The sequence below is a fragment of the Pundamilia nyererei genome, unplaced genomic scaffold, assembly GCF_000239375.1.
Source record: "Pundamilia nyererei isolate P.nyererei 1_Seehausen unplaced genomic scaffold, PunNye1.0 scaffold00102, whole genome shotgun sequence".
In the NCBI taxonomy this organism is placed as follows: Eukaryota; Metazoa; Chordata; class Actinopteri; order Cichliformes; family Cichlidae; genus Pundamilia; species Pundamilia nyererei.
Window position 1 is genome coordinate 1,529,858 of NW_005187503.1, and position 12,009 is coordinate 1,541,866.

Here is a 12,009-nt window from a genome sequence, read left to right on the forward strand (position 1 = left end):
AGAAGTTAGGCAATAAAGGAGAGGCAATTAATTCTGGATACATGTGAAAATTAATCATTTTATTTTATTGTTTTTGAAGTTATAGTGTTAGCATGACCTCGGCTTTACATAAGCTGGACAAAAATCAATGCCTAATAACCATCAACCTCTTGATACGTCTGGGCTCCTAAAGAGAAATAACAAGGTTCAGTCGTCATGTTTAAGCTTCCTGATTTTGCCCTTGTGGCGATCGATTTCCTTCTGTAGACGCTCAATCTCCTTTTTGTGGTGCTCAATCTCTTCCGTATGATGCTTCCTTAGTGCTTCCATCTGCTCCTTCTCCTTCTGCCTACAAGCGGAAAAAACAAACAAACAAACAAACAAAAAAGTTAATGGGTGAAAGTGTTGTGGGGAAAAAATAAAAATCCCAGGGAATATTTACCTGAAGTATCGCTCCTCTTCCGCTACTTCTCTCTTTCCAAATGCACCTCCGGCCTCTCTCACAGAGCCTCCTCCACCACCACCTTTCCCAGCTCCCTTGCCCAACTCACCAAGCTAGAAGAAAAAAACGATAGACATCAAAGTGCAAGTGCTATTATGTTAGGACCAACATTTCTGTAAATCAAGACAAGTGCATTTATTTTCCATCTGACCCACAAGTATACGCTCATCCATCACAAGTTAAAATCTTGACACATTGGAGATGGTGGCACTGACAAAATGACAGAAGGCTCAGCTGAAGATGTAAAGATCTTCACTAGGATGACCAGATTGGACAAGTTTAGAAATGAGTACATTTCGAGCATTTGGAGATAAAGTTAGGGAAGCAAAGCTGAGATGGTATCTACATGTGTAAAGGAAGGATAGTGGATATATTGGATAAAGGCTGTTGAAGATGGAGCTGGCAGGCAGAGGGAAAAGAGGAAGATGTCAGAGGAGGCTCATGAATATAATAAAGAAGAAGATGCTTAGGGATGGGGTGATATGAGCTGGAGACAATCGATCTGCTGTGACAACCTCTAAAGGAGGCAGCTGGATGTTGTAGTAGAAGAAGAAAGTGTGCCGGGCAGCAGCTCATACTGAGTGTACAGAATGTGGAATAGACTACAGTGATCTTTTTGACCTTTGACCATTTTCATTGGAGTCTGAATAAGGTGTGCCAACCTTCAACTGAAATGACACAGTAAGGTTAGATTTTTCACTTCTTTCACGGAATAAAGCTTAATTTAATTAATTTTTCCTTCCAAGATAAGGGGCTTGCCACATTTCAGCAGTTTTGCACATAAATGCTGGTGATTTTAGGTATTTACACAACTAAAAAGGGGATAAAATATTTATTTTATCCTGTTCATAAGAACAGCGTTACAATTAATGTCACATACTTAGTCTATATAGCCATAAACCAACTGACATGTCGCAAAAAAGTGAGTCAGTAAAGTGTTTAGGGGTAAATAAAACTGCACATACATCATTTTGCGTGTTTTTCATTGCAGCCATGAGGGATCTTCTGTCGTCTCTATTTACAAACATCACTGTTTGCTTTTTCCACCAATTAAGTCGCATTTTTGACCACCTGGCTTCCTCGCGAGCCTTTTACCGATATGGCAGACGTTAGCGAGCTAGCTGCTAACGTCCAAAACTGTGACCAAACCCACCAAAGTTTACCTGATCAGATGCCATTCTGATCTGAGAGGCGACGCATCTCCTCAGGTTTGCCCCCAGAAGAAGTCTCGCCATTGCCACTCAAATAACAGCTAAAACAACTGCACCAAAACAGAGAAAAGTTTAGTGCGACTAGTTGTCCTTTTAGCACAAAATGCGGAAATTTGAAGTAAACGCCTTGTATGGGCGTGGAGAATACCGGTTGTGGCACACGCGCGCTTGTTGCTGCCACCACCCGGCGAGGGGGAGAAGTGCAGCAGTTCCGTCCATATGGCTCCATCTTAAATTTCGTATTTCAGCTTGTTTCAGCACTTTCAGGTGATTTTTTTTTTTTAGCTTTTCAGTCAAGAAGTCATGTGCATAAGATCTAAGAAACAAATCGCGTGCATACACATTAAATGTAATTCCAAGTGGATCAGTCCAGTTTCTCAAATGCCTCACACCACAACATTTCTGATTTGTCTGGACGTAATCCTAGGTGATAGGAATTGCAGAAAAGTTTAAAATTTCAAATCCTTACTGACAATAATTTTCTAAAAATAAATGAATATAAAATAAAAATAAAAATAAAAAGAGACATTTGAAATTCCAATATCTAGACATCTAGATGACCTTGAGCCCGATCCTTCATATTTTTAAGGATATATATCTTTTATTGCTCTCTGGATATGGACTTATGGAGTGTAGCTGACGTTAACCCCGAATGATGGATTCTTAAATTTCCTAAAATATCTGGATGTTTGCTATCTGACAGCAGATTTGGAGGCCTGTAGAAAACACCATCTTGCAGGTAGAGGACTGATATTCTATTTACAGCTGAGATGACCAAATCCCAACAAATTAATGTGGGACAAACACAGCGGTGCACGTTACTAGTGCTGAGCCTTTTTGGTAACTTGTAACATCCACTAATTGGCAAAATATTATGCAGGTTAACATACGTCTGAATAAAAATAAAAAGTTTTTCCTTTTACACTCACTGAGTAAGAGCCAGGCTTTAGAATAGTGTCCTGTGCAGCAAGTGAAAATGTAGGATGTGATCTGAAGATGTGGGACAGGAGTGCCAACACTGTGCAGTCCCACTTAAAGAGGGACAGCTGATCGCCCTATTTACAGCTTCTCATATACAAAGCACATAACACTCAACAATCCAAGTCAACTGGATTGTTTCACAGATATCAATGGGATTAATTATCATGGTATGGTAAAATCCAAATTAAGCTAGTATTTTCTGTATATCTATATATTAAATTTTGTGATGGTGTCCTTTCTCATTTCCTTGATATTTATCTACATCAGCCAAAGATGATTTTGAAAACAAAACAAAGTCTTATATTTCAGTTCAAGTTTTTTTCTGGCCAAGAAGAGAGGATGTGTGCTGGATGCCTCAGCACAACATAACTGCAAAAACAAGCAGATACGCAGAGATAAGCAGAACCTAATTAAAAGATGAGAGAAAAAAACATGATAAATTAGAATTTATATATTGAGGAACGGGATCTGCTAGGGATTTGACAAGGAACTAATGGGATCACAGTGGGGTTTTAGTGAGCATCTTGTCAGGTTTCATCCTCACATTTGAAAGGAGAAAGTTGCCAGTTTCCAAAAAGAATACAACTGAACATAAAATTGTTAAGCATACATGGCCAAGCCAGAAAACTCTTGGAAAAATTATTGGGTGACACTGGAGAGTTAGTGGAAATGAAAAGCATTTTTGGCAGAAAGATGAATTCTGCTTTCCAAGATAAGAACCTTACTCCAACTGTGAAACGTGGTGGTGTATATATACATAACTTGGACCTGTTTTGCTATTACTGACAAACCAGTGACGTCCAAATTATACCAGAAAATTCTAAAGGAAATATTCCAGGCCACAGTTTCAAGAGAAAGTGGGTCATGCAGCAAGACAAAGACAGTCTGCACATGAATTTGCCTACAAGAGAATGATCAGAGAAGAATGAACTCAATGTTCTGATTATTATCCAACGGATACACTAGGAGGCAGTGGGTACACATCTTAGCAGAAAATGCAAGTATATGTAACCCAAGCCAAGATTAATTGCTGTAATAAAAATATACTGGAGATATGCAGTTAATGCACAGAGGGTAGAGGAAAACTGTTTCATTGTACTTGGCAGAAAGATTAAAACAATTTGGGATGAGATTAGAGGGTAAAAAAGAGATTTGAAATGAAATTCAACAAGGCCTAAAGCTATGCATAATTGATTTGTATTCAGAAGGACACAATTATACTAAAAATGAACAATTTTTAATAAGGGTCCTTTTTTTATAACAGTCAAAATGCTGGCAGCTATTCTGGAAAACAAAACAAAAACCCCATAGACTAAATTTGCATACTGAATAAAACAAATCATGTCAAACGTTTGATTAGAAAGAACATGTTGAAAACAAAAGCTTTTAAAGGGACCTTTAAAAAAAATTAGGGGATCATGTTGGTTTGTTTTTGTTGTATTTTATGAATTCCTCGCTGAGTTAGCTTTTTTCGATGGCAAATATTTAGACATATTTACTGCTGCACAAAGCCAGGTAGTGTCAGATTTACAGATTTTTCTCTTCACAGATATATAATGGTGAATTATTTTGAAGTTTATTTTCTAAGAATTAATCACAAGCTTTGATATGAGAAGGCAGAACAGTGACTGCTGGGTACAGGAGGTGATGACTGTCTGAGATTACGGTCAAACAGAAGTCAGGCTGGCTTAATTTGATGTTTGGCATACTCTCATGTGTTATAGGAGAGCTTGTGAAAAGAAATACATCACCAGTTACACAGAAAACTGCACCTTGAACTTTGTTGGTGGATAAATTTCCCAGTTCTTGTAAAAGCTGACCTCACAGGAGGTCAGCTTTGAGGGGTGGCTGCGATTTAGCGGGCAGAGCAGGTCATCTACTAAATCAGAGGTTTGGCGGTTTGATCCTTGGCTGCTCCAGTTTGCATGTCGAAGTATCCTTGGGGCAAGATACTGAATCCCTGGCTGCTCCCGGTGCATTCATGGGAGTGTGAATGTGTGTGTGAATGGGCGAATGAGACATGTTGTATAAACTGCTTTAAGTGCTCAAGCTGAGCAGAAAAGTGCTTCATAAGAACCAGTCCATTTACTCTATGTTACCATCTTTTGGACAATTTTGAGAGTGCATTTATATGCAGGAGGGACAGTTCTTATGAAACTGAATAATGCAGCCTAAGCAAGTTTTCTAGTTACTCAACACAATTTGAATTTTCCATACAATGACATGAACTGTTTATGTTTGTAATTGTAGTTACACTGAACTGAGGCTGCAGTCGGTTTTTGCCCCTGAAAAGCTGAGAACTGTTTGTCACCGGAAATTCATTCCCCCTATTCAACCAAGAATTCCGATTCAGTTTCACTCAGTCTATTTACGCTAACATAATAAATTCTTTCCTGGACTCAAGTCTAACGCACATAAGTGGGAAAACATATCATAAATTGTGAAAGACTGAATTTACCGTCTGATGCAGTTATGTGTTTTGCAACAATATAAAATATAGACAGCAAGTCCTCATCTCTCAAGTGCTGGATGAGACACACTCGGCAGGACAAAGGGAAGCTTTGCACAGCAAGGATAGGTTGTAGGCGTTTAGTACAGATGAGTCATAATGGAGTCCCATTGATGAAGAGGCCCCGCTCACCACCTCACCCCACCCGACAATGCTCATCGCAGCACTGAGTAGTGTAAGCTCAGCATCCCTGACACTTTCATCATCTGAATCCAGCAGAGTTGAGGGTCAATGAGCAAGTGTTGGCGTGGTGCTTTTGCAATGACGTGTTGCTTCCTGTGAAACCGTTAAGTTCAGTGATGACCATGAGGATGTGGAAGTGCTTGAGAAAAGAGAAAAACATGCAGACCTGTTGAGACACTTTATTCTGTGAAACAGCCTTGGTCTGCAACTATGGAGGACGGGGCAAAGGGGACCAGTTTGCTTTACCAGGTTAGATCCAACAATTAAGTGACATGCTTTTCAATATTAATACGCTTCAGAATCAGTAACAGGATGTGCACGGCTGAGGTAGTAATGCCCTTCCAACGAATGGTGGCAGTATGCACTCACATAAACGGAGAGAATCTGCTGTCTGTTGCAATGAATATACAATAAGCTGCTGTTCATATATTTAGTTAGTTAATTAAATAGTTATTGATGCTTTACATTTTAGGGCACAACACCACAATGACATTTATTTACTCAAACAACAATGCACGCACACACACACACACACACACACACACACACACACACACACACACACACACACACACACACACACACACACACACAACTAATTAAAACATGACTATATAAATATGGCAATGCTTTAAAGTCTCTCAGGGGAATGAGTTTCTCAAACTTTAAGCTGTGCTGCAGCTCCTCCCATTATTAAGGCTCATATATATACTGAACACACGACAGTCACGCAGACAATCTCATCCACTCTTGCAGTCCACCATGATAAGTGTTACTTTCATTTTATTCAAGTGAGGATAGAAACTGAGTGAATATTTCTGTGCAGCAGTGATCATTATTGCACACAAGACACAAAGAAGTGACTAATTCTGTTAGACATAACATGTAGCACATCCATAACCACATAATTTTCAATATATTAGACATAAATAACTTTAATATGCATAACAGATTAACGTAAAATTGCCCAAATTGTGTCTGATTTCATTTTATGTGCAAGAGAAAAATGTCAGCCGCTGTGCTGAATCAAATTGAACTTTGAGGGCTGCTTATGTGTGCGGATGTGCAGATATGTCTATGTATGGGCTTCCGGTCCACAGGATGCAAAGCAGCCGGTTACCTGAATCCTTTCACTGCTGTTCACCTCCTCGGCTCAAGTGTTGCCATAGGAAATTGTATCCTGGCAACAGCACTAACCCGAGCAAAGACAAAGTAAGGTCATGCAGAAGACAAGATGTGGCACAATGTTCCTGCATGATCAGTCTCTTTTCATACCCTCTGCATCGATGGACATTTATTTCAATTTTGTCACGATATCCGTTTAGCATGTTTGCAGTTTTTTAATTTTGCATAACATTTCATGAGAATTCACATCACCTTTGCATTTAACAGCCTTTCTGGTGCAGGGCTTATTACAAAATCTCATGTTTGGATATCATATATGTCCTGTTTAGCAGTGCATCAATAATTTCACCAAACAGCACTTCAATTAGAAATTCATTCACACCTCTGGGGAAAAGTTTTGTTGAGATAATAGGGCTTCTTTGGCATGCTTCTGAACTACAAGACCCGCGAGTACCCTACATTTCCCTTAAATGCCCACTGACCTTCGCAGATTTAATTAAAAAAAAAAAAAACCTTTAAAATGTAGATTCATTATCTGACATCATGTGAAACTTTGATTTTGTTAAAGTATTCTTGAGGTTATCTGAATTACCTGTAGTGTGCCTGTATCGACATTAGTGTATGCAGTTAGGCTTTGCTAAATGACTATTATATTGCTGCATAATCATAACTCTATTCCGAGGAACTGTAAGCTTTGATATTCTGTAAAAATAATCCCAGATAAATTCTGCACAAGAACTCAGACTTATTAGTTTCCTTCGAGTGCATTGAGCTTAGCTATTGCACAGGGGCTACTGATGCAGAAACCCCTTGTTTCTAATAGCCTTCATGAACTGCCTGGATGCAGACACTGTTGCCATGGTGACCACCAGGACTGATAAAGGGGTCGAGGTTCTTTGTGTGATGTACATTCAAGGTCTTTTGGCAAAGCAGAGTTACAGACACTAACTACCAGAATTAGCATTGAATTAGCAGCACAAACTCTTTCTAACCACTGTCGCACCATTAACTAACAATTGAGAGGTTTGTAGTCTCTATTTACACATTCAGTCTTGAATAAAAGGCAGAAACAGCATTAGATCTCTCTAAAACATACAACACTGCAACATTAAAAAGCTCTTCAAGGCATTACTTAGGGGTTGAAAAACTTGTTGAAGCATTCATTATTTCTAGGCTGGACTACTGTAATTTATTTGATCCAGAATGCAGTGAGAGTGCTGATAGGGACTAGAAAGGCATCCCATACTTCTCCAATATTAGCTTTTCCTCATTGACCCCTTTTAACTTCAGTGTTGAATTTAAACATTTATCTTAAATGATCAAACTCCATCTTATCTTAAAGACCATATCGCCCCAATAGAGCACTTCATCTAGGACTGCTGGCTTACTTGTGGTTCTTAAAAGGAAAAAAAACAAGCAGAGCCTTCAGCTTTCATCCCTTAGATCAGCTTTAAATGTTTCCTTTGTAATTAAGCGCATATTTAGAGCTTAATCAGGTGACCCAAAATCCTCCTATAGTTCACCTGCTGCTCAGACTACTGCAGGACGTCAATTCATACAGTACTGAACACAGTAATGTACAATTAAAATTATTCTTTTGATAACAGCCTTGATCAAAACTAGTTACTTATGGCAATCCATTCAATAGTCACATCATAATCTTCCTTAAATTTAAATATTCCTTGTATATATCTTATTTGTAAACATTTTCACAAGAAAAGAAATGGGGATATCCTGTTGTGACACACCAACATCACCAAGATTCCTTTTAATATCAGTCAGTACCTGTAGGTGCAATTAGCATGACTAAAATATATATCTTCTCTTCACAAAGGAGTACCAGTGCCTTTCCACAGTCTAGCTGAGTAGCCTGGTCAATATTCACTGTAATATTTAAGCTCTCTTTCCACCAGTCCCAAAGACATTCATTAGCCTCATTAGTTGGCCCTGGGGTTGGCGCACCATCTGAAAGTAGCAATAGCCCACCATGAAGCCACTCTCAAGAGAATGGTGGCATTTAGCTATGACGCACGAGCCAGCTGTAATCCACCACACCTGGACTTTTGCCATTAAGCAGTAAAGGAACCACATGGGAGGTAGGCATATTTTAATGCACAGTGATCCTTTATCAACCCTAATCAGAGTGGAAAGTGCAAGAAAGAGAGAAAGTATGTGTGTGAGAGAGAGAGATACAGATGAGTGCATGTGTTTGTATGGCCAGGTTGAAGTGCTTATTTGAGGTCAGTGGGAGACCATAATAATATCAACCTCTACAGCACTTCTCCTCATGCTGGCTCTCTTTGCTGATTTCCTGAGTGGTATGGGATTGCTTCAAATATACATTCATATTCAAGAGAAATTCTGCTACCAGAAGCAGAAAAACCCAACAGTTTAAGCGTCTCACAGTCAAGCTTTTGGATCAGTTACGCTCTGGATAACACGAGTGTCATTTGAGCTGAAGGACATGCTGTGCTACAGCTGAAAACAATGGATGTAGCTAATCTTCTGAGCAGAGTTTTTGTTCCCCACTAATGACTTAAAGCTGGCACAGATTTTGTAACAAACAGCATGACACAGTGCGTTTAAACTAACAGAATCATTGCTGAAATCTGATTTCTTCTATCTATCAGTTTATATTGTAAATACTGAGATACATAATACATATTTAGACAATGAATTATGGAAATATAAAGCCCATATTCTAAATTAAAGATACAGATTAACAAAGGAACTCAATATACAAACGTCCAACAAAACTGAACATTCAGTATTTTCTGCAGAAATGTAGAAAACAGATCCAACACGGTGTCTATTATAATAACAGTTTCTGCTCATATGACATGATTTTATTAATAGGCAGAGTTTGCTTAATTTAGCCAGATCTCAAATTACAATTTGGAATACCACAATACATCTAACAATTTACTGTGGAGGATGCAGGTGTTTCCACACCTGCAGAAATTACATTACATTACATAACGTTAAACAGACGTGAAGCTAATGTTCTTCTCAGGGTGAATGAACAGGTGCAATTTGACTGTCTTGCTCTACAATATGTTGACAGGTTGAGGAAGCACTAATTGAAAGACACTGACTGGCTCCAGGGATTTAATCCAACTGTTCAATGAGTCCAACTGTGAAGTGGTTTATGTAATTACTGCTTTATCTCAGATAAAATGTCACCTTTTAAGGTCATGCAAATGACAGTTATGCCAATAGTGGCATCAATAATAGGCGCAGGTATTAAAGCCTTTCTTTAGTTTTGGTGTTGCCATCGGTGTTTGTTATGCAGGGTATTGATTATCCACTTGTTATTGGTGTAATCTTACCCTGCCCAGAGTGTGCAAAATGATTTATTTAGAATTTTCTAATGGAAATTGAAAATGGTTTTAGCGATTTATTGAAACATACCTGGAAATAAAGTACAACCCCAATTCCAATGACGTTGGGATGTTGTGTAAATAAAAACAGGATACAATTATTTGCAAACCTTTTCAACCTATATTCAATTCAATACACTACAAAGACAAGATTTTTAATGTTTAAATTGATAAACTTTATTGTTGTTTCGCAAATCTTCACTCATTTTGAATTTGAAGCCTGCAACATGTTCCAAAAAAGCTGGGACAGGGGAGGCAAAAGACTGGGAAATTTGAGGAATGTTAGAAGAACATTTGTTTTGAACATTCCACAGGTGAACACGTTAATTGGAAACAGGTGTTTGTCATGATTGGGTATTAAAGGGATATCTCCAAAAGGCTCAGTCAATCACAAGCAAGGATGGGCTGAGGTTCACCACTTTGTGAAAAACTGTGTGGGCAAATAGTCCAGCACTTTAAGAACAGCGTTTCTAAACATACAATTGCAAGGAAGCTAGGGATTTCATCATCTACTGTCCATAATATCATCAAAAGATTCAGAGAATCTGGAGAAATCCCTGGACATAAGCAGCAAGGCCGAATACCAACACCAGATGCCTGTGACCTTCAATCTCTCATTGGGCACTGCATTAAAAACCAACATCATTCTGTAAAGGATATTACCACGGCGGCTCAGGAATTCTTCAAAAAACCATTTTCAGTTAACATAGTTTGGCTCTACATTTATAATGCAAGTTAAAACTCTACCAAACGAAGCAAAAGCCATATATCATCAACACCCAGAAACGCCACCAGCTTCTCTGGGCCCAAGCTCATGTGAGATGGACTGATGTAAAGTGGAAAAGTGTGCTGTGGTCTGAAAAGTCCACATTTCAAATTGTTTTTGGAAATCATGGATGTCGTGTCCTGCGGGCCAAAAAGGAAAAGGACCATCCAGATTGTTATCAGCGCAAGTTCAAAAGGCAGCATCTGTGATGGTACGGGGGTGTGTTAGTGCCCACATCTGTGAAGGCACCATTAATGCTGAAAGGTACGTACAGCGATGTCTTTTTCAGGGACGTCCCTGTTTATGTCAGCAGGACAATGCGAAACCACATTCTGCATGTGCTACAACAGCCTGGCTTCGTAGTAAAAGAGTGCGAGTACTAGAGTAGCCTGCCTCCAGTCCAGACCTGTCTCACATTGAAAATATGTGTCGCATTATGAAGTGCCAAATACGACAATGGAGACTCCGGACTGTTGAGCAACTGCAGTTGTACATCAAGCAGGAATGGGAAAGAATTCCACCTCCACAGCTTCAACAATTAGTGTCATCAGTTCTCAAACACTTATTGAGTGTTGTTAAAAGTTATAACACAGTGGTAAACATGCCCCTGTCCCAGCTTTGTTGGAATGTGTTACAGGCATCAAATTTAAAATGAGTGAAGATTTACAAAACAACAAGTTTATCAGTTTGAACAGTAGATATCTTGTCTTTGTAGTGTCTTCACTTGAATATAGGTTCAAAAGGATTTGCAAATCATTGTATTCTGTTTTGATTTACGTTTTACACAAAGTCCCAACGTCACTGGAATTGGGGTTGTATAATATTGCCTATGAAGGCAACAACAGAATTTGTACTATTCTAACAAGCTTGAAATAGCTGCTAATAGTTGGTGTAGCCAATTTTATTCTTCAATGCAGACTGAACTCTCTTAGGCAAGCTCTATTATAATTTATTTAAGTAATCTTCACGATTGTTCTCCAGGCTTCTTGAAGGATATTCAAAGCTCTTTTTTGGATATTGGCTGCCTTTTATTTTGTTCTCTGTCAAAATGATGCCTCACTGAGATTTGGGCTCTGGCAAGGCAAATCTTTCAGTGATAGTTTTACATTGTGTGCTTTTCTATCCATGCATGCTTTTACTGCACTGGCGGTGTTGGAATCATTGTTATACTGAAAAATGAAGAATGAAGTGAATTAGACACTTTACAGGTGGCATTGCAGGGTTATCATTATGGTAATTTTGTAAAGATGTTCAACTGTGTTTTGGCACTAGACACTATTTTACCTCTCTCCTCTGTACACAGTGACAACAACTTGAACCAAAGAAGATCCCCGCCCCCACTCCCCCAGATATGCTGAGTCTTCAGCTAATAG

The 12,009-nt window shown here is 38.8% G+C and overlaps 1 protein-coding gene across 1 annotated transcript; it reads right to left on the minus strand.

Moving 5' to 3' along the window:
• Positions 1 to 44: 44 nt before the first annotated feature.
• atp5if1a (ATP synthase inhibitory factor subunit 1a) lies at positions 45 to 1,862 on the minus strand. The gene is made up of 3 exons (XM_005740699.2): positions 1,645 to 1,862; positions 422 to 534; positions 45 to 328 (listed from the first exon to the last, which is right to left on the minus strand). Exons 1-3 carry the CDS (start codon positions 1,714 to 1,716, stop codon positions 187 to 189), a joined length of 327 nt encoding a protein of 108 aa, XP_005740756.1. The 5' UTR covers positions 1,717 to 1,862; the 3' UTR covers positions 45 to 186.
• Between the last annotated feature and the right edge of the window lie 10,147 nt (positions 1,863 to 12,009).

Excerpts from the sequence above, each read along its gene's own strand:
- atp5if1a (XM_005740699.2), bottom strand. The coding sequence starts at position 1,716 with ATGGCGAGACTTCTTCTGGGGGCAAACCTGAGGAGATGCGTCGCCTCT. Across the intron at positions 535-1,644 it reads TCAGAATGGCATCTGATCAG|CTTGGTGAGTTGGGCAAGGG; the intron begins GTAAACTTTGGT and ends TTTTTCTTCTAG. Across the intron at positions 329-421 it reads GAAGAGGAGCGATACTTCAG|GCAGAAGGAGAAGGAGCAGA; the intron begins GTAAATATTCCC and ends TTCCGCTTGTAG.